General features: G+C 66.1%; 11 protein-coding genes across 11 annotated transcripts; 4 read left to right on the top strand and 7 right to left on the bottom strand.

The window, feature by feature from the left end:
• Positions 1-191: 191 nt before the first annotated feature.
• On the top strand, positions 192-920 carry Q8F55_004907 (uncharacterized protein; the record flags this gene model as incomplete). Its single annotated transcript, XM_069353406.1, has 1 exon — positions 192-920. One exon carries the CDS (start codon positions 192-194, stop codon positions 918-920), a length of 729 nt encoding a protein of 242 aa, XP_069208048.1.
• Positions 921-1,190: 270 nt separating this feature from the next.
• On the top strand, positions 1,191-1,889 carry Q8F55_004906 (uncharacterized protein; the record flags this gene model as incomplete). The annotated part of the gene is made up of 2 exons (XM_069353405.1): positions 1,191-1,745; positions 1,782-1,889. 2 exons carry the CDS (start codon positions 1,191-1,193, stop codon positions 1,887-1,889), a joined length of 663 nt encoding a protein of 220 aa, XP_069208047.1.
• A 101-nt stretch (positions 1,890-1,990) lies between these two features.
• Positions 1,991-3,352, bottom strand: Q8F55_004905 (uncharacterized protein; the record flags this gene model as incomplete). Its single annotated transcript, XM_069353404.1, has 1 exon — positions 1,991-3,352. The coding sequence occupies one exon, from the start codon at positions 3,350-3,352 to the stop codon at positions 1,991-1,993; it is 1,362 nt and encodes a 453-aa protein (XP_069208046.1).
• Positions 3,353-3,839: 487 nt separating this feature from the next.
• Positions 3,840-6,496, top strand: Q8F55_004904 (uncharacterized protein; the record flags this gene model as incomplete). The annotated part of the gene is made up of 11 exons (XM_069353403.1): positions 3,840-3,878; positions 3,931-4,017; positions 4,063-4,088; positions 4,138-4,698; positions 4,743-4,956; positions 4,994-5,058; positions 5,102-5,278; positions 5,322-5,409; positions 5,545-5,608; positions 5,752-5,959; positions 6,004-6,496. 11 exons carry the CDS (start codon positions 3,840-3,842, stop codon positions 6,494-6,496), a joined length of 2,022 nt encoding a protein of 673 aa, XP_069208045.1.
• Positions 6,497-6,612: 116 nt separating this feature from the next.
• Q8F55_004903 (uncharacterized protein) lies at positions 6,613-7,229 on the bottom strand (the record flags this gene model as incomplete). Its single annotated transcript, XM_069353402.1, has 3 exons — positions 6,613-6,722; positions 6,757-6,891; positions 6,929-7,229. The coding sequence occupies 3 exons, from the start codon at positions 7,227-7,229 to the stop codon at positions 6,613-6,615; spliced, it is 546 nt and encodes a 181-aa protein (XP_069208044.1).
• A 311-nt stretch (positions 7,230-7,540) lies between these two features.
• On the bottom strand, positions 7,541-8,269 carry Q8F55_004902 (uncharacterized protein; the record flags this gene model as incomplete). The annotated part of the gene is made up of 5 exons (XM_069353401.1): positions 7,541-7,567; positions 7,633-7,679; positions 7,721-7,861; positions 7,903-8,024; positions 8,058-8,269. 5 exons carry the CDS (start codon positions 8,267-8,269, stop codon positions 7,541-7,543), a joined length of 549 nt encoding a protein of 182 aa, XP_069208043.1.
• Positions 8,270-8,787: 518 nt separating this feature from the next.
• On the bottom strand, positions 8,788-9,486 carry Q8F55_004901 (uncharacterized protein; the record flags this gene model as incomplete). Its single annotated transcript, XM_069353400.1, has 3 exons — positions 8,788-8,900; positions 9,109-9,227; positions 9,266-9,486. The coding sequence occupies 3 exons, from the start codon at positions 9,484-9,486 to the stop codon at positions 8,788-8,790; spliced, it is 453 nt and encodes a 150-aa protein (XP_069208042.1).
• A 274-nt stretch (positions 9,487-9,760) lies between these two features.
• Positions 9,761-10,741, bottom strand: Q8F55_004900 (uncharacterized protein; the record flags this gene model as incomplete). The annotated part of the gene is made up of 1 exon (XM_069353399.1): positions 9,761-10,741. One exon carries the CDS (start codon positions 10,739-10,741, stop codon positions 9,761-9,763), a length of 981 nt encoding a protein of 326 aa, XP_069208041.1.
• Positions 10,742-11,916: 1,175 nt separating this feature from the next.
• On the bottom strand, positions 11,917-13,259 carry Q8F55_004899 (uncharacterized protein; the record flags this gene model as incomplete). Its single annotated transcript, XM_069353398.1, has 3 exons — positions 11,917-12,198; positions 12,258-13,208; positions 13,248-13,259. 3 exons carry the CDS (start codon positions 13,257-13,259, stop codon positions 11,917-11,919), a joined length of 1,245 nt encoding a protein of 414 aa, XP_069208040.1.
• Positions 13,260-13,443: 184 nt separating this feature from the next.
• Positions 13,444-14,985, bottom strand: Q8F55_004898 (uncharacterized protein; the record flags this gene model as incomplete). Its single annotated transcript, XM_069353397.1, has 5 exons — positions 13,444-13,515; positions 13,555-13,925; positions 14,056-14,424; positions 14,463-14,608; positions 14,642-14,985. 5 exons carry the CDS (start codon positions 14,983-14,985, stop codon positions 13,444-13,446), a joined length of 1,302 nt encoding a protein of 433 aa, XP_069208039.1.
• Positions 14,986-17,111: 2,126 nt separating this feature from the next.
• On the top strand, positions 17,112-20,065 carry Q8F55_004897 (uncharacterized protein; the record flags this gene model as incomplete). The annotated part of the gene is made up of 9 exons (XM_069353396.1): positions 17,112-17,214; positions 17,285-17,308; positions 17,351-17,438; positions 17,498-17,974; positions 18,022-18,060; positions 18,150-18,448; positions 18,489-18,971; positions 19,022-19,495; positions 19,542-20,065. The coding sequence occupies 9 exons, from the start codon at positions 17,112-17,114 to the stop codon at positions 20,063-20,065; spliced, it is 2,511 nt and encodes an 836-aa protein (XP_069208038.1).
• Positions 20,066-21,614: the final 1,549 nt, after the last annotated feature.

Genomic DNA, 21,614 nt, shown 5'->3' with positions numbered 1-21,614 from the left:
CAGCTCGCGCCAGCCTGTGCACAAACGCCATGCAGAGACCCACCACGACCCCCTCACGCAGGGGCCGCGCGAACGGCACTGACCCCCAGCTGAGCCCAGACAAGACCCGCACGCGTGCGCAATGTTTCATCCAGCAAATCCGCAGGCACAGCCTATACGTGAGCCGCCGCGCCTGCCCCACTGACTGTAGCATGAAGCCGCCAGAAACGATCCCCGAGGAGACAGCCGACACCGGCAGCAGCGCGCTCGACGACCCCGTCGAGCTGCTGGCCGACGTGACCCTCCTCCTCGGGCACCTCTCGCCCTCCCTCCGGACGGGGTTCGCGCTGCCCCCCTCTCTGGCTGGGGGCCGGCCACCGGGCCAGCACCTCCGGCGGGGGGAGAGCGAGAGCGAGGGGGACCGGGCCGCGAGCGCCGCGCTGCACCGGGTACTCGACCGGCTGAGGCTCGCCAGCGCAGAGAAGGAGCGCGAGGGCGGGGTCGCGGCGCTGCTCGTCACGCTTGGCGCCGCGCTCGAGGCCGAGAAGGCGCGGTTTAGGGCCGTTCGCGCCGCGCTCGTCGCCTCCAGGAGGGGGGAGTACGAGGCCTCCCTAGCCGCCGTCCTGGCCGCCGAGCACGCGCGCTACGCGGCCGCGCTGGCGAGCATCGACCGCGCCCTCGCGGGCCGGCCAGATCCCCAGCTCAGCCGCCGCCGCGTGCTCGAGGGCGGAATGCACCTCGCCGCTGTGGGGCACGAGTGCCGCGCCGCGCGGGTGCGATACCAGACGCTGCTCGAGCTCGACTTTGCGCTCGCGGCGCAGGCGCACGTCGGGGTGCTGGAGCGCCTGCGCCGCGAGTACGAGGACGGCGTGGGCCGCCTGCGGACGGGGTATGAGCGCGCCACGAGGGGGCTCGGCGTGCGCCGGTCTAGCTGGGGATAGGATGTATGTGTGGGTGTCGGGCGGGCGTGGGCCAGGCAGCTGGGGGGGTTGTGGTGGCAGGCAGACTGACAGCCCGCCTGCAACGGCGCAGGCTCGCACCGCGCCGAGCTCCGAGGCTGGCCGGCCCCGCGTCTGAGATGAGGGCAATACGCCTGCCCGCAACTTGGCGTTTACTCAGCGTTGCGCAGCCGTGGCAGTGCCGCGGGCCACGCGTCGCCGAGAACGTCATGCCGATTTTTTCCAAGTCGCCGATGTCAACCGCACCCACAAATGCCCACAAACGTCCAACTCACGCGCCTCACGCCCGCAGACGACGCGGCAGCCAGGGACGCAGCGCACGTCCTGGCCGCCGCCTTCGACCCCGCGGACCACCACGTCCAGCGCGCGCTGCTCGCCGAGCTGAGCCTGGCGCAGCAGCGCGAGGCCACGCGCCTGCAGATGCTGCAGGCAGTCTGGCGGGGCGTGCGGGACAAGGAGGTGTGGGTGGCGACGAGCGAAGGTGCTATCGGCGCAGTGATGGTCGTCGCGCCGCCCGCCGCGGCACGGGCTCAGGCCGAGCGGCCCGCCTCGCCCTACGACGGCGAGCTGGCCGCGCTCACTCCCCCCGCTGCGGTCGGGGCGTTCGCGGCGCTCCAGGCCGCGAGCTGGGCGGCACAGGCGGCCGCGTTTGACCCGCCCAAGGAGGAGGGATACCATGTCTCGCTGCTCGGCACGGCGCCGGGCTCCCAGCGCCGCGGGCTCGCCGGCGCGCTCGTGCGCTCCGTGCTCGCCCGCGCTCGGGAGGAGCGGCGCGCGGTGACGATCACGACGTACACGGAGGAGAATGTGAGCCTTGGGCTGGGCGCGCTGACGCAGACGCAGGCCGCGTACTATGTCCGTCTTGGGTTTGTCGAGCGTGCGCGGAATACGTTCGACGTGCGCGGCGTGCCGGTTACGTTTTGGATCTTGTCGGCGGTGCCGGGGGCTTAGGCGGCGAGGTCAACCGTTGCGGTGGCAGAGGATGTAGTGCATTGTATCGTCTGGCGGGGTGCAGGCCGGTCGGGAGGAGGAAGGTGGTGTAGGAGCCTCGGTCATGACGCGGGGTGACGGCCCTCGCAATCGCACCACGACGGCGACGCTTCCCCTCCTCCCATCTCCTCATGCATGCAGTTGATACCAGCTCCCCCTTGCACTCCAAGCCCCCCCCCCCCCCTATCCCCTCCCCCGCCCAGTCTTGCTATCCACGAAATCCAACAACGGGTCGATGTACTCCTTCCACCCCTCCTGCTCGGGGCTCTGGTCGTCAGCGCGTCCCCATCCCCACCCCGGCTCACCGTAAACGCCCAGTCGAAGCAGTGGCCCCCGCTCGGCGCGTACTTCTCCACCACCTCCCAGCCGCGCTCCCGCAGCTTGGCCGCCAGCTTCTTCGGCTCATACAGCGGGACGTACTCGTCGTCCTCAGCCTGCATGATGTACGTTGGCGGGAAGGTGTCGAGCCTGTCAGCGATGAACACTGGGCTCCACTTCGCGCGCTCGGCGAGCCACTCGGCAGCGTCGGGGAACCGCTCCCTCCGCAGAAAGGTCGCGGTGATGCGTCGCAGCTTGGTGAGGTACGTCGCCGCGTCGATGCGGAAGAGCACCTCCCTCGTCACCTCGTACCCCGGCATGCCGAGGTGTCTCCGCAGCGACTCGAGGCTCGCCTTGGGCGGCACCTCGTCCTCCCACGGATTCTGGGTGATGGCCTTCCGCGCGTCCCGGTCCATGACCCACGCCTCGAGGTCCGACTCGTCGGCCGCGTGCGGGAGGAGGTAGGGGGGCAGCGGGATGTCCTGCGGCGTGTGGTACCACTTGTCGGTGAGGTCTGCTGCGCCGTACAGGAACACGAGGGCGCGCGGCGGGTGGGCGCGCACCCGCTCCTCAGAGGCAGTGTTGAACGCCAGCGTGCCGCCCGCGCTGCCGCCGAAGATGATGCTGTCGTCGAGCGCGACGGCGTCGCCCAGGATCGAGGGGAGGTGGGCCCTCAGCCACACGTAGGCGTCCGCCAGGTCCTCGATCACCTCGGCGACGCCGACGTGCGGCGTGAGCCGGTGCCCGACAGACACGACGTGGTACCCGCGCGCTGCGAAGCCGACCGATACGTTGACGGTCGGGATGGACCACTTGCCGCCGATGTACGAGCCTGTCGTTAGCTCGCACGCGGGGGGGTACTCACCGCCGTGTACCCAGAACACCCAGGGCGCTGGCTTGCCTTTGCGCGCGGCGTCGGGCGCGGGCCAGATCCGCAGCGGCACGTCGACGCCGTGCGCGCGCTTGTAGACGTGCTCGGAGAATCCTGGTGGACACGGGGGGAGGGGGTTGAGCAGATCACCGGGGCGGGATGTGGATCGGGCGAGGGGGGTATCTGTGGCGCCCTCGCTGGGCTCTGGCTCTGGCTTTGACGCTCGTGAGCCCATGGTGCGTGGTCGTGAGGCGCGTGAGGAGGACAGGTAGACGTCGGCAAGACGAGTTGGGTCTCCCGGCCGTCTAATCACGCCAATGCCGGTCGGGTCTCGGTCATCTCGGCAAACGGAGATGTCCGGCGTCATCTCGAGCAGGACGGTCCACTACCGCCTGCCATCTCATCACTGCTGCTCTATGCGCTCTCCTCGTCATCACTCGGACCTCTCTCGCCGCCCCCCCCACCCCCCGTCTCGGATGCAGCAGCAGTGGATATCGCTTGCGCATGCTGCGGAAAATGGCCGCTGCGCGTTGTTTGTCCGAGCCGAGCGAGCCGGAGCGGAGTCTAGACTTTTAGACTCCGCTCTCCCTGCTTGCTAACGTTGGAATCGTCTTCGTGCTCCTCTTCCTCTCGTCGGACAAGGTCGTCTTTCCTCTCGAGATAGGACTCTATCGCGCCCTTCAGACACACCCCGGAGGCTAGACACCCACCCGTGCATAACCATGGCCATCACTGCGTGTGTAGCGTGCCGCGAGCTCAAGGTGAGTGGGCTGTGGGGCTGGTGGAGCCACACCACACCGCTGATAAGACCAGGCAAAGTGTATCCGAGCAAACGAGGGGGACAAGAGCTGCACACGCTGCACTAAGCTCGGCACAGAGTGCCAGGTCATCCCGCGCAAGGTGAGCTGGCTCGCACTTGGCGTGGTCTCTGGCTAACCATCGCAGCTTGGCCGCAAGTTAGGCTCCAAAAAGTGAGTGGAGCTGTCGGCGATGTCGAGGAGACCTCAGCTCACACCGCAGCCGCCCGAAGAACGGTCCAGACGATACCGCCGGGCCGAGTGCCAAGTCGACACATGTCTCCGCGCACGCGTCGTCGTCGGGCTCGCCGGAGCGGAAGCGGCGGCGGACAGGCTCGACGCCGCCACTGACCCCGCCGCACGGCGAGAAGGTCCACCCGCCGGCGGACCCCACGGCGTCTTCCTTCGGCGGCATGCTCAATGTGCTGGCGTGTGTGGCGAACCAGGAGCCCGGGTCGGTGCAGGTCTGCTGCGGGACCGGGCTCGTGATGATCGCGCCGGCGATCCCCACCACCACGCCCAAGTGCCTCGACCGCGCGGCGTTCCTCGCCGAGTTTAGCGGGTCAGCGGCGTCGATCGACGAGTCGCACCCTTACGCCGGGCTCGCGGTGCTCGAGGAGGGCCTGAACGAAATCTGCCGCCCCGGGTCGCCGACCCACGAGGTGCCTGGCGAAGACGTCGTGCACCAGCCGATCGACCAGCCGCGGTACGACAACTGGCCCGAGTACGATGTGGTCAATGGCGGGTTCGTGACTATCGCGCAGGCTGAGGATCTCTTGGAGGTGTGAGTTTGCTGTCGTATTGAGCGTGGTCAGCTAATTCCTGCAGGTACTGGGCAAAGTGCAACCCCGTCATCCGCGTCCTCGACCCCGAGATTCACACGATCGCGTACATGAGGGAGAAGAGCGCGCTGCTCACGACGGCGTGCCTTGCCGTCGCAGCGCAGACGCTCCCCACGAACGAGTCGACGCTCAACCTTGTGCACAAGCTAGACCGACACGCGCATCACCTCATCGGCCAGGTATCAAGGCATGGCTTCCAGGTAAGCGGGGGAGGTGGCCGCTGGGCTAACTCGCCAGTCGATGGAGATCGTTCAGGCCATCTTGATCATGATCACATACCTGTGTGGCCTTAAGCAGCACCTGTGAGCTACACTGTACCCTAACTCGCAATAGCTCACACCACAGGACCTGGGCGCTCCTCTCCAAGGCCATCGGCATCGCCGTCGAGCTCCGCCTCGACGTCACTCCGACTCCGCAATGGCAGGTGGACGAGTTCGTCTCGCGGTATCACAACGCTTCGATGGAGCGCATGAAGCGCAACCTGCAGCGTACATGGATGTTGCTCATCGACTGGGATCGAGCGTGAGCCGGCTGCAATGCGCCCTGCTGGCAGCTGACTCGACAGAACCGCGTTCATCCGAGGACGGCGCCCGATCCTGCACGATCACCTCTGCGGCTCAATGCCGTGGTTGACAGAATGGTGCAGCCAGCCTGTGAGCTTTCTCCGTCTCTTCATTCGAGCTGACACCTGCAGGACGCGCTTGCGTTCGACACCATGTCGTGTGCGACTATGGGGCTGAGGGCTGTGGCGGTAGGTCTCGACGCACAGGACCACCCTCTGACTCCAGGTTCAACTGCAACGGCGTATCCTGTACAGACTTGCGTCGAAGGAGGCGTTTGACTTTGAGGATCGTGAGCTGAGGTAACGTCCGGTCGTAGCTGACAACCAGACCTTCAGTTGGTAGACCACGAGCTTCACTCCTGGTGTACAACATGGTACCACCGTTTGGTTACACGTGAGTGGTTTGCTGTAATCGCCGCTGACAGCATGGCAGCCGAGCAACAACGGATTGTGCACGACATGCGCTGCCTGCGATTTGTTCTCCTCATGACGCCGTATGAGCACAGCTTGTACACCAAGGGCATCAGCGGCATGGTGCGCGAGCAGGTGCTCGCCGCCGCCATCGAGGTGTGCAAGGGCGCGATTCCGCTCCTGGCCGGCAATGAGCCGACCAGTGGTGTCAACAGCGTGACGTGTTATAGGTGTGTGCAGCTTACCACTTGGCTGCATTGAGCTAACGCCGCAGACTGTACGTCATCTCGTACACGGCGTTCTGCACGCTGCGCATCATCGACGCGTCTCCGATGTGGGGCGCGATCGAGAACCTCAGCTCGGACATCGACCTGTTCCACCTGTCCATCCTGGGTGCGCTCGCCAAGCGCTTCCTCACGCTCCGCGCGCACATGAACGTCGGCACGCTGTCGACGGCACTGGGACGGCGGCTCATGAACGCGACGCGCAAGCTCGCGACGACGCGCTTCTTCGGCGAGGAGGGGCACGGCGCCCCAGGCGTGGGTAGCACCCGGACCGAGGACAAGATCCGCGCCGTTGAGGGAGGGTCGGCGGCAGTACCGGAGACGGCTGGGGACGCGCCGCCGCCGGGCTACAACGGGCCGATCTTTGGCGACAACGGGCTCATGGCCATGATGGACCCGCAGGAGGTGGCGTTCAGCTTTGACTTTACGCACATTGGCGAGCTGTTCCCGTTCACCGAGGAGACGTTTGCGAATTACATGTAGGGGGGGGGTTTGGACTATGTTATGTATGTTGTGCTACTCGTCGCACGTTGCATTGAACTAGCCGTCATCAATGTCCGCCTCCATCGTCGCTGCCAGTGTCCGTGTGGCACCTGGTCCTAGGTCGCGCGGTAGAGGACCCGGAAGTCCTGGTTCGAGTTGCCGGGAACACAGCGCCACACCTGCAAAGGCTTGATGTCGTCGCCGTCCGTCATGTCCCAGCAGAGGTCTAGCGTCAGCCCTCCTCCTCACCCCAGACCCACTCGAGTTGGAAAGCTGCACCGTCCCCTGCCTGCCGGTCGGCTCGTCCCCAGTCATCTCAGGCACGTTCACGACCCAGCGTTGGCCGCGGGAGCCGTCACAAGGCTGCAGCGTGAGTATCGCGCCGTTGTGTGGGTCTGCAGAGGTCAGCCGCCCACTCCCAAAAGCACGCACAAGGCCCAGCGTCGACACAGTGCACCCGCTTCGCAGCGCTGAGATCCCGCACAGTGATCGCCCCGTGCGAGCGCGACGCCGCCTCGGCCTTGTAGAAGAACTTGGGCGCCTCGAAGCCCGGCCGGATGGTCGTGCCGGCCGGGAGGGTGGTGTAGTTGTACATTCCTGTCCCGAAGCGTGCCTCGACGCCGATCGGACCGCCGCGGCCGGGCGCGGGCGAGTCGCCGAGCCAGGTGAAGGTGTATGTGCCGGCGGCGGCGGGGGCTGCGAGGGCTGCGAGGAGGAGGGCGGAGAGGAGCATTGTGGGGTGGGTGGGTGTGGCCGGGGAAACGGCGGGCCTTATGTAGCCCAGTGTACTAGCCCGGCGCTCACCTGGCCGACCGAGCCCCACTCTCGACACTCGGGATCAGCAGACGTCGACGACGGGCACAAGTCGCCGGGCGGGAGCGATAAGCTCAAGCTTGGCCGTCGAGGCCGCGTGCGTTTGAGTCGGGTCACGAGACTGCCACACTGCGGGCAGCCTACGCACTCTTCACATGCTGCATCATACTACTCGTCAATGTCCGCCTTCATGCCATAACTGTCCATTGTCCGTCGCGCCCACCTCGCGCCTCAGGCCACCGCCCACACCGTGAGCGCCTGGTTGACGTTGCCAGCGTAGCACCGCCACACCTGCCATCAGCACCGTCGCCCTCCGCACCCACCTGCATGCCCTGGTTCCTATCGCCGTCCTTGACGTCCCAGCAGAGGTCTGTGGCGTGAGCTCTCCCCCTCATCCCGTTCGCTACGCACTCGAGTTGGCGAGCTTGATCTTGCCCGGCGTGCCCACCGCCGTAGTCGGGTCCGGCGCCGCCCCGTGCAGCTGCACCGCCCACTGCTGCCCGCGCGAGCCGTTGCACGGCTGGAGGGTGAGGAGCGCGCCGTTGCCCGGGTCTGCGGGCGTCAGTAACCCCCAACCCCCGAGCGATACCCACAGCTGCCAGCGTCGACACAGTGCACCGTGTTGCCTGGCCCAAAGTCGCGCACCGTGATCTGCGTGTAGCCGGCCGCGCTCGCCGCCTGCGCCTCGTACAGGAACTTGGGCGCGTCGTAGTCGCTGCGTGTCAGCTCGGCGGCGTGGAAGACTCACGGCTTGATCCCCGTGCCGGCAGGCAGCGTCGTGTAGTTGTAGTAGCCTGGGCCGAACTGCGCCGGCGTGCCGATCGGCCAGGTCGTGGGGTAGCCCGGCTGGGTGTTGTCCCACGAGAAGGAAAAGGGGCCGGAGCTGGGCGCGCGGGGGGTGTACTCGGCCGGGGCCGCGAGCGCCGCGGTGGCGAGGAGGAGGGTGGTGAGGAGGAGCATTGTGAGTGGGTGAGTGGGTGAGTGGGTGGTGGCAAGTGTCTGGGAAGCGTCGAGAACCTTATGTAGTGGTCGGCGGTGCTTCCTCGCGCGCCGTTCGCACCGCCACCGTTACCGTTCGCTTCGCGATCTGCATCGTCGTCGTCGTCGACCCGCTCGGCGTCTCTCTCGGGATCCGCAGGCGGCGAGGAATGCGACGCCGGTTGCCCGCCGCGTGTTTAAGCTCGGCCGACGTCGTTTTAGTCGCATCACGGGACAGGCAGCAGACGCCAGCTTGGCCGCCGCTGCATCGCCTCGACGCTGCCCCACTCCGCGTACTCCACCATGGGCACCTAAAGTGCCCGCGTCGTGGGAGATGCATGCACAATCGAGCAGAGACTGCTAGGATCAGACACAGCGCCTGTCGACAATGCCTGACGTCAGGCCGAAGCCTCGTCACGTTCCCAAAGATCCCATGCCACTGCCACTGCACGAGACACGCTTCATTGTACTTGGGCTATGCGATTGTCCAGCTGACTACACTACTGCTTCCCGAGGTACGGGAAGCTGAACAGCTGGTTCGTGTTGCCGCGGTAGCACGTCCACACCTGGAGCCCGTTGGTGCGGTTGCCGTCCGGCACGTCGAAGCAGAGGTCTGTCTGTCAGCTCCTCCTCCTCCCGTGACACACTAGTATTGTCGAGGCGCACCCTGCCCTTGCTCCACGTGCTCTTGTCCTCTGCGTCCCCCCTAAACTCGATCGTCCACCGCTGCCCAAACTTGTTCAGGTCGCAGTCTTGCAGCACGACTGCTGCCGTCGCCGGGGGCTGGGGTGAGCCGCATCCCCTCGATAAGCGCCACTCACAGTCCCCCACGTCGAGGCAGTGGGCCTCGCGCGGCCCGCGTAGGCCGATGAGGCTCGGCTTGCCCGCCCACTCCGAGTTGGCGAGGAAGAAGAACTTGGGCGCGCCGGGCCCCTGGCCGCTGCCGCGCGTCAGCTAATTCCGGCGGTGCCAGCGCACAAGTTGACCGGCGTCCCGCTCGTCACCTCGGAGTAGTTCATCGGCCCACAGCACGCGAACTGGGCGGGCGTGCCGAGGTTGCCGGGGCCGAGGTCGGCCGAGGTCCAGCTGACGCGGAAGATGCCCTCCTTGGTCACGTAGCGCCGCGCAAGCTCGGCAACGGGGTTGGCGAGCGCCGCGGACGCGAGGAGGGGCACGGTGAGGAGGGTGGCGAGGCGCATACTGGCTCAGAAGGGGTGAGGAGGTGGGCCCCTCGAGCCACGCTTATATGCTCCGCTGAGCGCTCCCCGCCCCACCTCCCAGCGTTTCATGCTCGCCGCGCACATGATCGTACCGGCGTCAACCTACGCGTGTCGTCGCGGACGCCTAAAGTGCCCGTCATCTGCGATAATACAGTTTAAAACTGCCACGGACGGCCTGACGTCAACGCCAAGAGCCGGAGCTGTTGCATCCGGGGCAGCTAGCAACACCGCCGCAATGTCCGTTCTACAAGCACTAGCTGTACTCGCAGCTGAAGACCACGGCCTGGACGTGGTCGATGACCGTGCCCGCCCGGCAAAGGCTCAGCGCGCACCCGATCTTGGAGTGGGTGGCGTTGGCCGGCGGCGCAGCCGTGCGCTGCACGGCGTCGGCCCAGTCCCCGGCAATGGGGTAGTCGTTGGCCAGCGCCGCCGTCGCCACGCGCGACGTCCAGATGGTCGTCGGGCTGTCCCGGTCGAAGCGGCACGCCCTCTCCCTCGCCTTGGCGGCCAGCGCGTCGTCCCACGCCACGACCGGCAGGCTCGCGCCCTGCCTCTGCGCGTCGCTCAGCGGACCCACGGCCGCCTTGACCTGCTCCTCCGTGAGCGGCGGGGTCGTGAGCACATCGGGCTGAGGGCACGTGCCGCACGGAGGCGGGGCGCTCGTCGTGCCCGTCCACTCGCTGTACTGGCACACAAAGTGGACGGCCTGCACGTGGTCGATGAGCGTGCCGGCCGAGCAGAGGGCCACGCCGCACCCGATGCGAGCGTTATCCGCGCGCTGTGGCGGGTCCGCGGCGCCCGTGTCCCCCGCGAGCGCGTCCTTGAACTGCGCGCCGATGTCGTACGAGGTCGCGTCGGCCGCCGTCGCGACCTTGGAGCTCGTGATCGAGTTGTCGACCCCGCCGCGCCCGCACAGCCCCGCCTGTCCCTTGGCATAGCGCGCGAGCTCGTCGTCCCACGCCGCGACGGGGAGGCCGGCGCCCCGCCGCTGCTCGTCCGAGAGCGGGACGACGGCGGCCTTGATCGCGCCCGGCGTGGCCGGCACCTCGGTGAGCACGTCCGGCTGCGGGCAGGTCCCGCACGGCTGCGGCGCGCTCGTCGTGCCCGTCGGCTTGTGCGACGTAGTCTTGGGCCGGCAGGTGAGGCGCGTCGAGCCGGCCGACGTCGTGTGCTGCGCGATGGTGATGGCGCTGCTCGAGGCGGCGAGGAGGAGGGTGAGGGCGAGCGGCTTCATGGTGGGTTGGGGGGAGGGTGACGAGACGGCCGCGCCGCATGTAGATATACCCCCTCGCAAGACCGCAACGGCCACAGCACGCCAGCCTACGGCAAACGACGCGCACCTCTCCCGAATGCACATGCACGCGCCGCGCGACGGGCTTGGCAACGTAAACACGGCCATCGTCACCGCCGCGCCGCGGCCTCGTGAAACGGTTTAAGCTCTGCGCGGCTCCTACCGTGCCTTGGGCTGCAGCGTAACCGACCGAACGCGGCATGCAGCTGGGCGTCAGGTGACGGATTATGCATGCGGGCAATAGAGATTGCGAGGGGTGGGCGGGTTTGCGGTACAGTATGTGCGGTCGGGCTGCAGAGTGGCCACGGTCGACGGCGAACCAGTCACCACCGTGGCCTCTTGTACCGTGCTCACGCTTCTGAGGCCTCCTGCCCGCAACACAGAGTCGGGCGTGGCAGGTGGCACGGTGTGGCTCACCCAGGGGTGCCACATGCCTCAGAGAGCAAAGCACGAGTCGTGCACCCAGCCGCTAGCTTACCCAGACACGCAGGAGGGTGAGTAGCCAGAACCCGACACAGAGCCCGCAGGTCAAGGCTCTCGGGCCCAAACGTCTCAAACGCGGCGGTGATGCTGCAGCTCGTCGCGTTGGCCGGCGACACGTTGGAGGCCAGGCCGTGGAAATTGGAGCTGCGGTCCCGCTGGCCGTCTCGTCGTCCCACGCCACGAGAGAGGTCGGCGGCATGGCGGTGCGCTTCGAAGAGGGGGACGACGGCCGCCTTGATCTGCTCCGGAGAACAGGGCAGACCGACTGCAAAGCTGCTCGTCCACCCATGTCAGCGTCGCCAGACGAGGCGGGTACTGGCGTCCCCACACCAGCCACCAGCCCCAGCCCTCGTTTCTCCAAAGGCACGTGTGGGCCTGGTACAGGTAGCGCTGGCGCTGCCGGCCTGGAACACGCCAGTCCCCGTGCACAGTATCTGAGATAGGCGGTCCTGGGAGGTTGCCGGGTCCCGAGGAGGGTACGCACACGGGGTTGCCCCCGGTTTTGGACAAAGCGCCCCGGCACAGTGATGTTTGCATGCTGATCTTTGTGGCCAGACGACTTGACTCTCCTCCTCATAATATCATGTTCACAAGGTAGGCAGGCTCTGCCTCCGAGGTGTGTACGACAGACGTCTCTACGCCCCCGCCTCCAGCTCGCCAAAGCGCCACTCCTCGGCAGCCATATAGTGCGAGAGGCAGAACGACATGACGCGCTTCACCCAGTCGTTCTCGGCCGCGCGCTTCCCAGCCAAAACTTGGAAGGCGATACCCGTATGGATTTCGGTCCAGACCATACGGGACAGGTCGGGGGCCATGTTGCCAGAATGCCAAAAGTGCGAGATGTCGCCGATGGGGGCAAACGTGAGGTGGCCCAGGCCCCACAGCGTAACCTTCGCGTTGGTGTGCAGGAGCATCTGCTGGATTGGGAAGACGATGTCGTCCGGGACGAGCGGATGTCGCGATGGAAGGTGGCAACAATTTCGTCGTCGTCCATCCAGCCCTCCCAAGTGTCCCAGAAAATGACCTTGAAGAGCTCGGTGTTGGGGAAGAACTTGGCGATGTGGACGAGGTTGGTGGCGCCGTAGCGCCTCGCATGGGTAGGGAAGAAGAGGACGACCTCAGTGATGTGCTGGGCGGCCGTCCAGACGCAGTTCTTGAGCGGGGCGTACAGGTTGGGCTTCCACAGCTCGTGGTACCGATTGAACTGGGGGAGAGGAATCCCCTGGCCGTCAAGGTTGCGGAAGACAATCTTGGGCGTCTTTACAGCCGTCATCAGAGGGCAGGAGACGTTGCCGTCGCAGGGCGGATTGAGACTGAACAGAAAGTCAAAATGGGCCGTGATGCGGAGGACCTGGATGCGCGAGAGCAGCGGCGCGACCGTAGGGCCGAAGTGCGCGCACGTGCAGAGGTGGTGGTCGCCAATAGTGAGGACCTTGACCAAGGCAAGAAACGGGGCCTTGGTGTTGCGCTTGGAGGTCGAGCTCGGCTCGTCGAGCCACTCGTCGTCAAGGCTGGCGGGAACAGGGTCGATCGGCTCCTTGCTGGCGCCCGACGCTTCGCCATAGAGAAAATCGTATGTCTTGACGGGTGGAGGAGCCAGAGGGCTCGGCATGACGAGGTCGACCTTGGGAAACTTCTTGAGACGCTGGCAGACACCCTTGCGCGGGTTGTTGAGCCAGCCGCAGTCAGACTTGGTCGTCAAGCTCGTTCCCACTTCGACGCCTTTGAAGAACTTGGCAATGAACTTGTCGTCGTTAAGGGTGACAGTGTGGTAGAGGCGGCGCGCGGCAGCGTACTGGAGAGGCTCGCACGCGCGGAGGCAGACGACGAGGGTGCGCTTGGGGACGTGTCCAAGGATGCAGTCGATGATATGGTCCTGCTGGAGGAGCATGTGGTTTGAGGATGGTATCGGGGGTGGAAGTGAGGTCTGACAAGTCAGCTGGACAGAGGACGAGCAGCAGCTCACCATCTTGTTCATGACGTGAGGGCTTGCCTGCGGGTCGAGGTAGAGGGAGTTTTGGTGAGGAGGAGTTGATGAGTGGAGAGAAATGCTGAGAGAAAGGACGCGAGGTGAGGTGTGTGTCGAGGTGTGTGCGTGCCAGACGACGAGACGGACAGATCATCGGGGCGCCCGCCGTCGCTCGGAGCTGCGTGCTCGACGACTACTTTGGAAAGAAGAGACCAAACACGCCGCCAGAGAAGATGACAACCGCAGTGTAGACGAGCACCGCTCCCTACACCCATCAGTTCTCGCTCACCACCGAACAACCCACAAAGTTTGTCTTGCCATACGCGCCAGCAGCCTTGCCCTTGAACGAGTCCGATTTCAGCAGCTCGGTTGACACGGGGCCCGAGGTGAGGTTACCCACGCCGCGGAGGACGGCGAACATGCTGAAGATGAGCGTCGCCATCGTCGGGTCGTCCTTGCATATCCTCGAGATGAGCTTGGACCAGAGAGACACGAACGACAGCGCGGTGAGCCCCCACACGATGGAGAAGAAGACCAACGGCGCGTTGGTCGTGCCGAGCCCCCAAGGGATGAGCACCGCCAGTGCCGCGAGGAGCGAGGAGCCAAAGACCGTCACCTTTGCGGGCGTGCGGTCCGATATCCACCCAGTGAGCGCGTTGCCGGGCACCGAGGCGGCTGGGGTCAGCTAACTCACACCCGTAGCCTCACCATTCATGATCGAGATGAGGGCCACTCCTCCCGGGTTGGTCGCGCCGACACTGTCCGCGAAGGCTGGCGTCAGTTCTTGCCCGCTCCCCACACCCACTCGGGATCCACAGCGTCGGGTTGAAGTTGCCCATCGAGGTGAGGAGGAGCACGAAAAAGCCGCACCAGAACGGCCACGTCTTGGCGACCCCCCAGTCGATCTGCGGGCGGGGCCGGCGCTGGCCCGGAACGCGGGGCGGGAGCGGCAACCGGCGCTTGACGAACAGCAGCGCCACGGCGTTGAGCGTCGCGAACCCGATGCCGACGGCCACCATGGTCGCCTTGTACCCGAAGCGCTTGAGGAGAGCGTCGACGATGAACGGGAAGATTGTGCCGCCGACGCCGGTGCCCGCGAACATGATGCCGGTCGCGACGCCGCGGCGCTCCACAAACCACTCGTACACGAGCGTCGCGCAGGGGAGGTAGAGTGCTGCGAGCGTGAGTTATCAGCATCGGCTTTGCGCTCACCTCCAGCGAACGGGTACAGCACGCCCATGGTCGGGATGAGCTGGTCAGCCTTGGTGACGAACCCGGCGGCGATGAGCCCCGCGGACGAGACGACGAGGCCGACCGTCTGGATGAGCTTGGAGCGGTGGGGAAAGGCCGCGAAGAGGCTGTATGTCAGCGTCGCCCTGCTCCTCACTTACGGCCCCAGGACGGCCGTGCTCATGAACATGAGGCCGGTCTGCAGCGTCGCGGCGAAGGTGAGTGTGCTCTCCTCGCCGGGGAACATCTCGCTCGCCCAGTAGTTGTGCAGAATGCCGATGGTGTACGGGAAGCCCCACACCGTCGTCTCCATCGCCGTGGCCGCGATGAGGAAGTTCCACGCGTCGCGGCCGGTGTCAGCGGGCGGGAGGGACGGCAGCTCGCGCCCGGCCTCGGGGAACTCGGCGCTGGCGTGCAGGGATGGCGACGGGCCGGGCGTGGGTGCCAGCGACGGGCCGGGCTCGAGTGAGCGCCGCGGTTGCAGCTCGATGCTGGTGGACGACATTGTGGGTGGTGAGTCGAGGCCGGCGCGGTTCGAGTCAACAATATATTCGGAGGAGTGACGTCGTGCAGGCGGAGTTGCCGTTGGCCCACTTTCTACCTTGCTCCCCGTGACGTGCTGCGGTTTCACCTCGGTCTTGGGCACTGTGCGGCCCGTAATCAGGTGCGATCGCAGTGCATGCCGAATCATGAACCTGGCAGTGGTTATCGGATGCGTGGGGCAGCGTGGGGCGACGTGGTACTCGACGCGCCTGGCTTCGCTGATCGGCCTCCCTCTCCCTCCCTCGGTTGGTCAAACTCGCTTGGAGGAGGTTTCCAGCTTGCTAGCTCGATCGGGCACGTGAGCACGGTTTGCTCACACCAGCACAATGACCGAGGTGCCACCGAGGTCGTGTGCGATCAAGACGGCTCAACTTGGATCACTTCGAGACCTGCTTCCCCACGGGGAAGGAAGGAGGCTCGTTGGAGCCGCTCCTCAGGATACCCGCTCGACAGCTCTGCTCCGAGACACGCGACCTCATATAGCGGCTCCAGCCGTATGCCTGGCCTGGCCGGCGCCAACTACCAGCTACCGGGCGGCAACGCATCAAACCGCCAGCGCCGCCTCACCCACGCAACGCTGTCCAGGCCGACCTCCGACGCCAAGTCCGACTGTCGTGTATCGGCAACCTCAGGCTCCGCAGTAGCATAGCCGCAGGCACTGGATTGACGGCGGGGATGGGCTTTGCGCAGCGCGTCGCCGTTGCCTCGCTCGGCGACCGCTCGGCGCCGACGTGTGAGACGACCTGGGTGAGTGGGAAGCGGCCTGGGTGGGCGGGTGGGAGCTGGCTGGCAAGATTCAGGGTCGGCCCGACCCACCACCCAGCGTCATCGGACAAACTGCCCCCCATGTCCGTCCTCCGAGTGGGACTTGCCACGACGGCGAATGCATGGGGATGGGGATGAGCGCGATGGGGCGGGCGATGTCACCACCGCGTCCGTCGCTGCCGTGTTGACCGTTGTCGAGGACGCTGGCGGCGACGAGCTTGCTGAGCGGCGGCGACGGAAAACAATAACAAAAACAATGACGAGTGGCGGCGTCGGTGGCGGGCGGCGCCGGGCAGCGGCGCCATGACCCGCCGTCACGTCTTCAGCTCGATTCCAAACATCGAACCGAGGGCAGCTGGCCCACGCACGCTGCGGGCGCGCTCCACCCGCGGATGCGCGGTCGAGACGATCTCGGCAGATGGATAGTAGCGAGGCGCTCGCTTGGTAGTACGTGCTGCCTTTCGCCCTCGCTCGCACCATGTCCGCTGCGGGAAGTCTAGTGTCAACGTGTCGAGCAGAAGTAGACGCTGCTAGTGTGTCCAGTGGTCTTGTGTCGTGTCTTGAGTGAGCGAGAGAAATGGAGCCACAGATTGAGCAGAGCACCCTGTACGAGGTGTGATCGACAGCAACACCATTATGATGGTGGCGCAAGAGCAGCCGCCCCGGCGACAATGCTCGCGCATCACCTCTGTGCTACCATCTCTGTGCTGTGGCGGTCTGTGCCACGCGTCCCCAGTGACTCGATCTGGAAGTGCAAACAACGCAGCTCGGCAGGCAGCGCACGCCCCCGCCGCGCTGCTGCCAAGGTGCCCGCGCCACTGGCGCCTGGCTGAGGCAATTTCAAAGGCGGCGGCGGCGCGTGTAGATAGATCCATGGGGAAAATTTGCGCACGCAACGTGTGTTTCTCGTCTTTACTATGTGTGCGCTTGTTACTTGTTCTTCTGCATGCTGCATGTTGCATGCGAGTCTGTGTCGTGCGAGCAAGGTAGGCTCGACTCGGCCGTTGAATGCCAAGAGGGCCTCCCCTTGTTGCAGCAGTCTGCCGGTCCGATGCCCCGTCAGTGAGACCGACGCGCGCGCGGGTCCGTGGGATTCCAACCCAGCTGCATTAGCGGGAGTATTTTTACTCCTAATAGTAAATGGTGCCTTGCCACTTTGGACCCACTAATCCCCACTAATGCCCACTTGCCGGCTCGCGGGTGGGCGGTGGTGGGTGGGAGCAAACCGGGTCGCTTGGATTGGCGAGCTCCGACATCGCGACTTGACATCTCCATCTACATCTCCACCCACTCACCCACTCCTCGACTCATCCCACCCCATCGATGGAAGCGAGCGACAAGAAACCATCAGTGGCGGACGCGGCATCACAAGAGCCATCGTCGGGCAAGGCACCACGCTCTTGGGTTCCCCGCGCGTGCGATCGATGTGGGTGGCACCGGAGGGAAGGCGTGACCTCGGGCGGAGACCTTGACAATGACTGACGCGGCCAACACAGGCCGGAAACGCAAAGCACGATGTGGTGAGTATCCCGTGGCGCTGCTGCTTCTATGCTGACGGCCAGACCAACAAGTGCCGTGCCGGAACTGCGCCGAGGCAGGTGTGACGTGCACGCACGATGCACCAGTGCTGAAGCGAGGCCCGAGGCCAAAGTGAGTCGACTCGCCCGGCGGGCGCCGAGCGCCGCTGTGCTAGCCACTAACCCGAGCAGGCCGCGCAACCGCGACGTCGAGAGCAGGCTACGCAACCTCGAGTCGCTCCTGGCGTCCATATCGAACGGTGGGAGCGGTAGCTCTGGCGCGGCACTCTCGCTCTCGCGCCGCGAGCTAGACCAGATCCGCGTCGCCGCCAACATCACGCGCGGGAGCGATACCTCGCCATCTTCGGACGCAGACAGCCATGCTGGTCCGAGCCGCGTGCAGCCACCTCCCAAGGGGCCGGGCGACTCGCCCCTCCAGTCGCTCGATGCGCTCGCGAGCCACGCGGCGGGATCGCCAGTCGTCTCGACCGGCGGCGGCCCAGGCCCGGTCACGTCAGGCGACTATGTCCCGTCCATCGTGTTCGACCCGTGCGGCGTGCCCACCTCGTCGCAGGCGCTACCGAGCATGTCGGGCTACGGGATGTACGAGGCGCAGCCGTACGCGCAGGCGCCGAAGAACACGCCGGCGCCGGCGGATCTGCTGTATCGGTATGTTTTGACACGGGCTCTCCAGATGCCGCGTGCTGACCCCACAGCGACAACGAGGGGCAGACAAAGTGGCTCGGTCCGTCAAGGTACGTTGGCCAAGACTTTTTGTCGCAGTGGTCCGACGGCCCAGGCGACGTCGTGGTGCGCACAGACCACCTCGCTAACATTCGCACAGCGGGATGCCCCTACTCGAGCGCCTCAAGATCAACGGCTCGGGGGCCGGCTGGAACCAGCCCATGGGGGCCAATGGCGAGGGCCCCGCAGCTGACGAGTGGACGTCGCTGTCCAACGCCATTGGTATCAATGTGGAGAACAAGGAGGGGATCGACCAGATCGCAGGCCGGGGCGGGCCGGCATCGGCCCTCTCGCCGTCAAGCACGCGCGACGAGTTCCTTTGGGGCCGCATCACGACGATCCTGCCTCCGGATCTGATCGACGCGTTGGTGCGATGCTACTTTACCATCTCGCATCTGCGTGAGTGGACACGAGTCGTACGCCTTGCTGACGCATCCAGTCTGGCCAATCATCCACGCCCCAACGTTCATGAACTCGTACCTCGACCCCGAGCACCGCAAAAACCCGTCGTTCATCGCACTGGTGCTGTCAATCTGCTCGCTGTCCTCTCGGTACACGCCAGACGCGCGTCTTAGGCAGACGACGTCTACGGGCCAGATCCTCGCGTTTGATATTATCAACCTGGCCAAGGACGTGACTCAGCAGGCGGCAGCGGAGAGGTCGGACCTGGCCATTGTGCAGGCCTTGTTCAATCTCTCGGTCGTGCAGGAGGGCATCGCGCGGACCAACCAAGTCTGGTCGATGCTTAGCCAGGCTGTCAGCATTGCCATGGACATGGGTCTCCACCGCAGGAAGGACGAGTATGGCTTTACGGCCGTCGAGCTGGAGGAGCAGAAGCGTACGCTATGGGCGCTGTACTGCCAGGCCGTGGCAGCAAGCTGCACGTATGGCCGACCCTCGCTCCTCCGTCTGGATGATATTCGTGAGTGCAGCTAGCCCGGCAGGTGTGGAAAAGTAGCTGACGCCTCGCAGAACTCGACGAGCCAGCTGCCGTTGACGACGTGTACATCTCGGTGGAGAAGGGCATCGGCACGCAGCCCCCTGACCGCCCGTCGGTCATGGCCGGGTTCGTCGCAGGCGTCCGCCTGCACATGATCCTCGAGCGGACCGTCCGCCGCGTCAACCGCGTCGTGCGCGACGTGGACGAGTCGAACTTGACATTTGTCGACCTCGTCACGTCGGGCCAGTCTCGCAAGTTCCGCGTGTCGGACGAGCTCGAGTTGCTGTCGCATGTGACCGACGGGCTCGTTGGCGACTGGTCGTTCTCGCCATCCACCGTCTCGGACTCTGACAGCGTTCGCTTCTTCCAGCGTACCCGAGTCTTCACGCTCCAGCAGTTTATCAGACTGCTGTCGGCGCGCCACGCGTTCACAGAGTTCCTCGGGGCTGCTGCAGCGTCGGCGGGTGCGGCCGAGGAGCAGGCATTGTTGCAGCAGACCACGCAGTGTAAGTGGCTTTGGCGGTGTGTGGGGCAGGAAGCTGACAGCCGCAGCCGCCCTTGGTATCATCGGCACCTACTCCATCATCGACGGCCAGGGACGCCTCGACTTCTTTGGCGCCCACGCCATCTCGCAGCTTACACAAGCGGGAGCGGGTCTCATCGGCGTGATCCTGCATGTTCGCTCGATGTCGATCCAGGGCGGGGAGAGTGTGCTCTCGGTCGCGCTGCAAGGCCTGTGTGCGAGCATCCTCGTCCTGCGCAAGCTCGGCACAAGACGACCAGCGGGTAACCGTGCAGCCGAGCTGCTGCTCGAGTTCTCGCGCGCGTGCCGGATCACCATCCCTGGCTTGCCAGAGAATGAGGCAGGAGCGCCGCCTGGGACGGTCGAGGTGCCGATGCTGCGGGCACTGCCGCGCCGGACGCTGAGTACGAGCGGTCACCCGCAGGCCGACCTGTCACAGGACCAGTTCGACGCGTGGCTGGGCCTTGCGCTGCAGTCTGGCGGCGACGCGTGGATGGGCATGCCCGAGGGGTACACGCCGGACCAGGCGGCGTGGACGCCGCAGCAGCAGTAGGGGCGCGAGCGGGGTACAAGCTCTGCTGGACAATGCGTGCGAGACATCTCTGTACTAGGATAGCCGTCTTGGGTTCTTTAGTTGGAATAATGCACCGATTGGTTTGTACGGGGCGCCGGGGGGTGGCAGGGTGGGGTGGGGTTGTTGGGGGAGCGTGGGGTTGGTTATCTTAAGTGGGTTTGTGGGTTAGTGGGTGTGGTGGGGAGGATGACGCGGGGGATGTGGCGCGGGTTGCCGAGGTGGCCATGGGGTCGAGTCGATAACGGCGGGGGCGCGGGGACGCCGAGTGGACACTGCCTGCGCCGACACGGAGACGTGCACGCGGTGGACAGCGACAGCACCAGGCGGGGGCGGGCTCAAGAGCAAGTCGTAGCAGCGCCGGCGCAGCTCGGAGCGGGGCGGCTGCCGAGCCGTCGGCGAGCGCGCCGCGCCTAGGCCGAGCGTCAGCGCGCCGAGTGCTCTGCGCGTCTCGACCCGTGGTGCAGTCTCGGCAGCGGCACGCGCCAGCGGTAGGTAGCGGCGAGGCGGCGCGGCGAGACTGCAGCGGCACGCGCCAGCGCCGCCACTACCACCGTCGCTACCCCGACTGTGCGACACTCAACGCCGCTGCGAACCCGGACACCCGCTCAAAGGCCACCACCGACCGCGGCCTTGCCGGCGCTACCTTGTCGGCGCCGGTACCGAGCACGCCGCCGCCGCATGCTAGCCGCGCCGAGGAGCGAACCCGAGGCCGCCGCAAGCCGCGGCGATCGACGGACCGACCGCCGGCTGCATTCCGCGCCGGGGAATGTGGCCCGGGGAAGCTGCGGCGAACACTGTCCGGGCATCGACTCGCCGGTCGCCACTGCCTCGTCTCGTCGTCTCGCGGCGTCTCGTATCGCGCCGACTCGTCTCACCGCTCACTCTGACGAGCGAGCCGCCTGCCTCCTGCCTCAGCCTGCCTCACCTCCCAGGTGGGACCACCGCCCACACATTCCAGGGCGCCGCCTAATCCGCCCTTATCGACCCTAGCCACCCTTATCCGTCCAGCCTATCTCCCGCTCTACGGAGCGCCGGGCCGCGCGTCGACCTCGCAGGCATGGAGGGGAGGGCGAGCGCACGTTTGTGCGTCGTCGAAGCGAGGATGCCTGCGAGATGTAGCACCCGCCACACGTGCCAAGACGCCGCAAGACGTCCGACCCATTCCCCCGTTGCTGCAGGCCGCATCGCCCAGCAAGGCCGTCAGACTCGCGCCGGCCCACGCACGCACCACGCCGCCACGACCAAGCCCACCGAAGCCTGGGGCCCGCAGACGTCACCACTGTGCGACGCCGCCACGCACGACACCGTCATGCTGCGAGCGCTGCGAGCTACAGCACAGCAGCGCAGCGCAGCGCATCCCCCCCTCCCCTCCCCCCTGTTGATCACCGACCGATCACTAGCGTCGTCCGATTGCCCTGGCTGGCCTGGCCGGCCGCACGGCCGTGACTCGCCTGGCGTGGCGGCTGCCGGCTCGCTTGGGCACATGTCTCGCTACCCGCCTCGGTGCCCCGGCGCCCGCCGCGTCAGC

This window comes from Vanrija albida (assembly GCF_041260175.1).
Source record: "Vanrija albida strain AlHP1 chromosome Unknown contig_4, whole genome shotgun sequence".
Taxonomy (NCBI): Eukaryota; Fungi; Basidiomycota; class Tremellomycetes; order Trichosporonales; family Trichosporonaceae; genus Vanrija; species Vanrija albida.
Note: the sequence above shows the minus strand (reverse complement) of the source record. Positions and strands in the feature narration are given on the sequence as shown.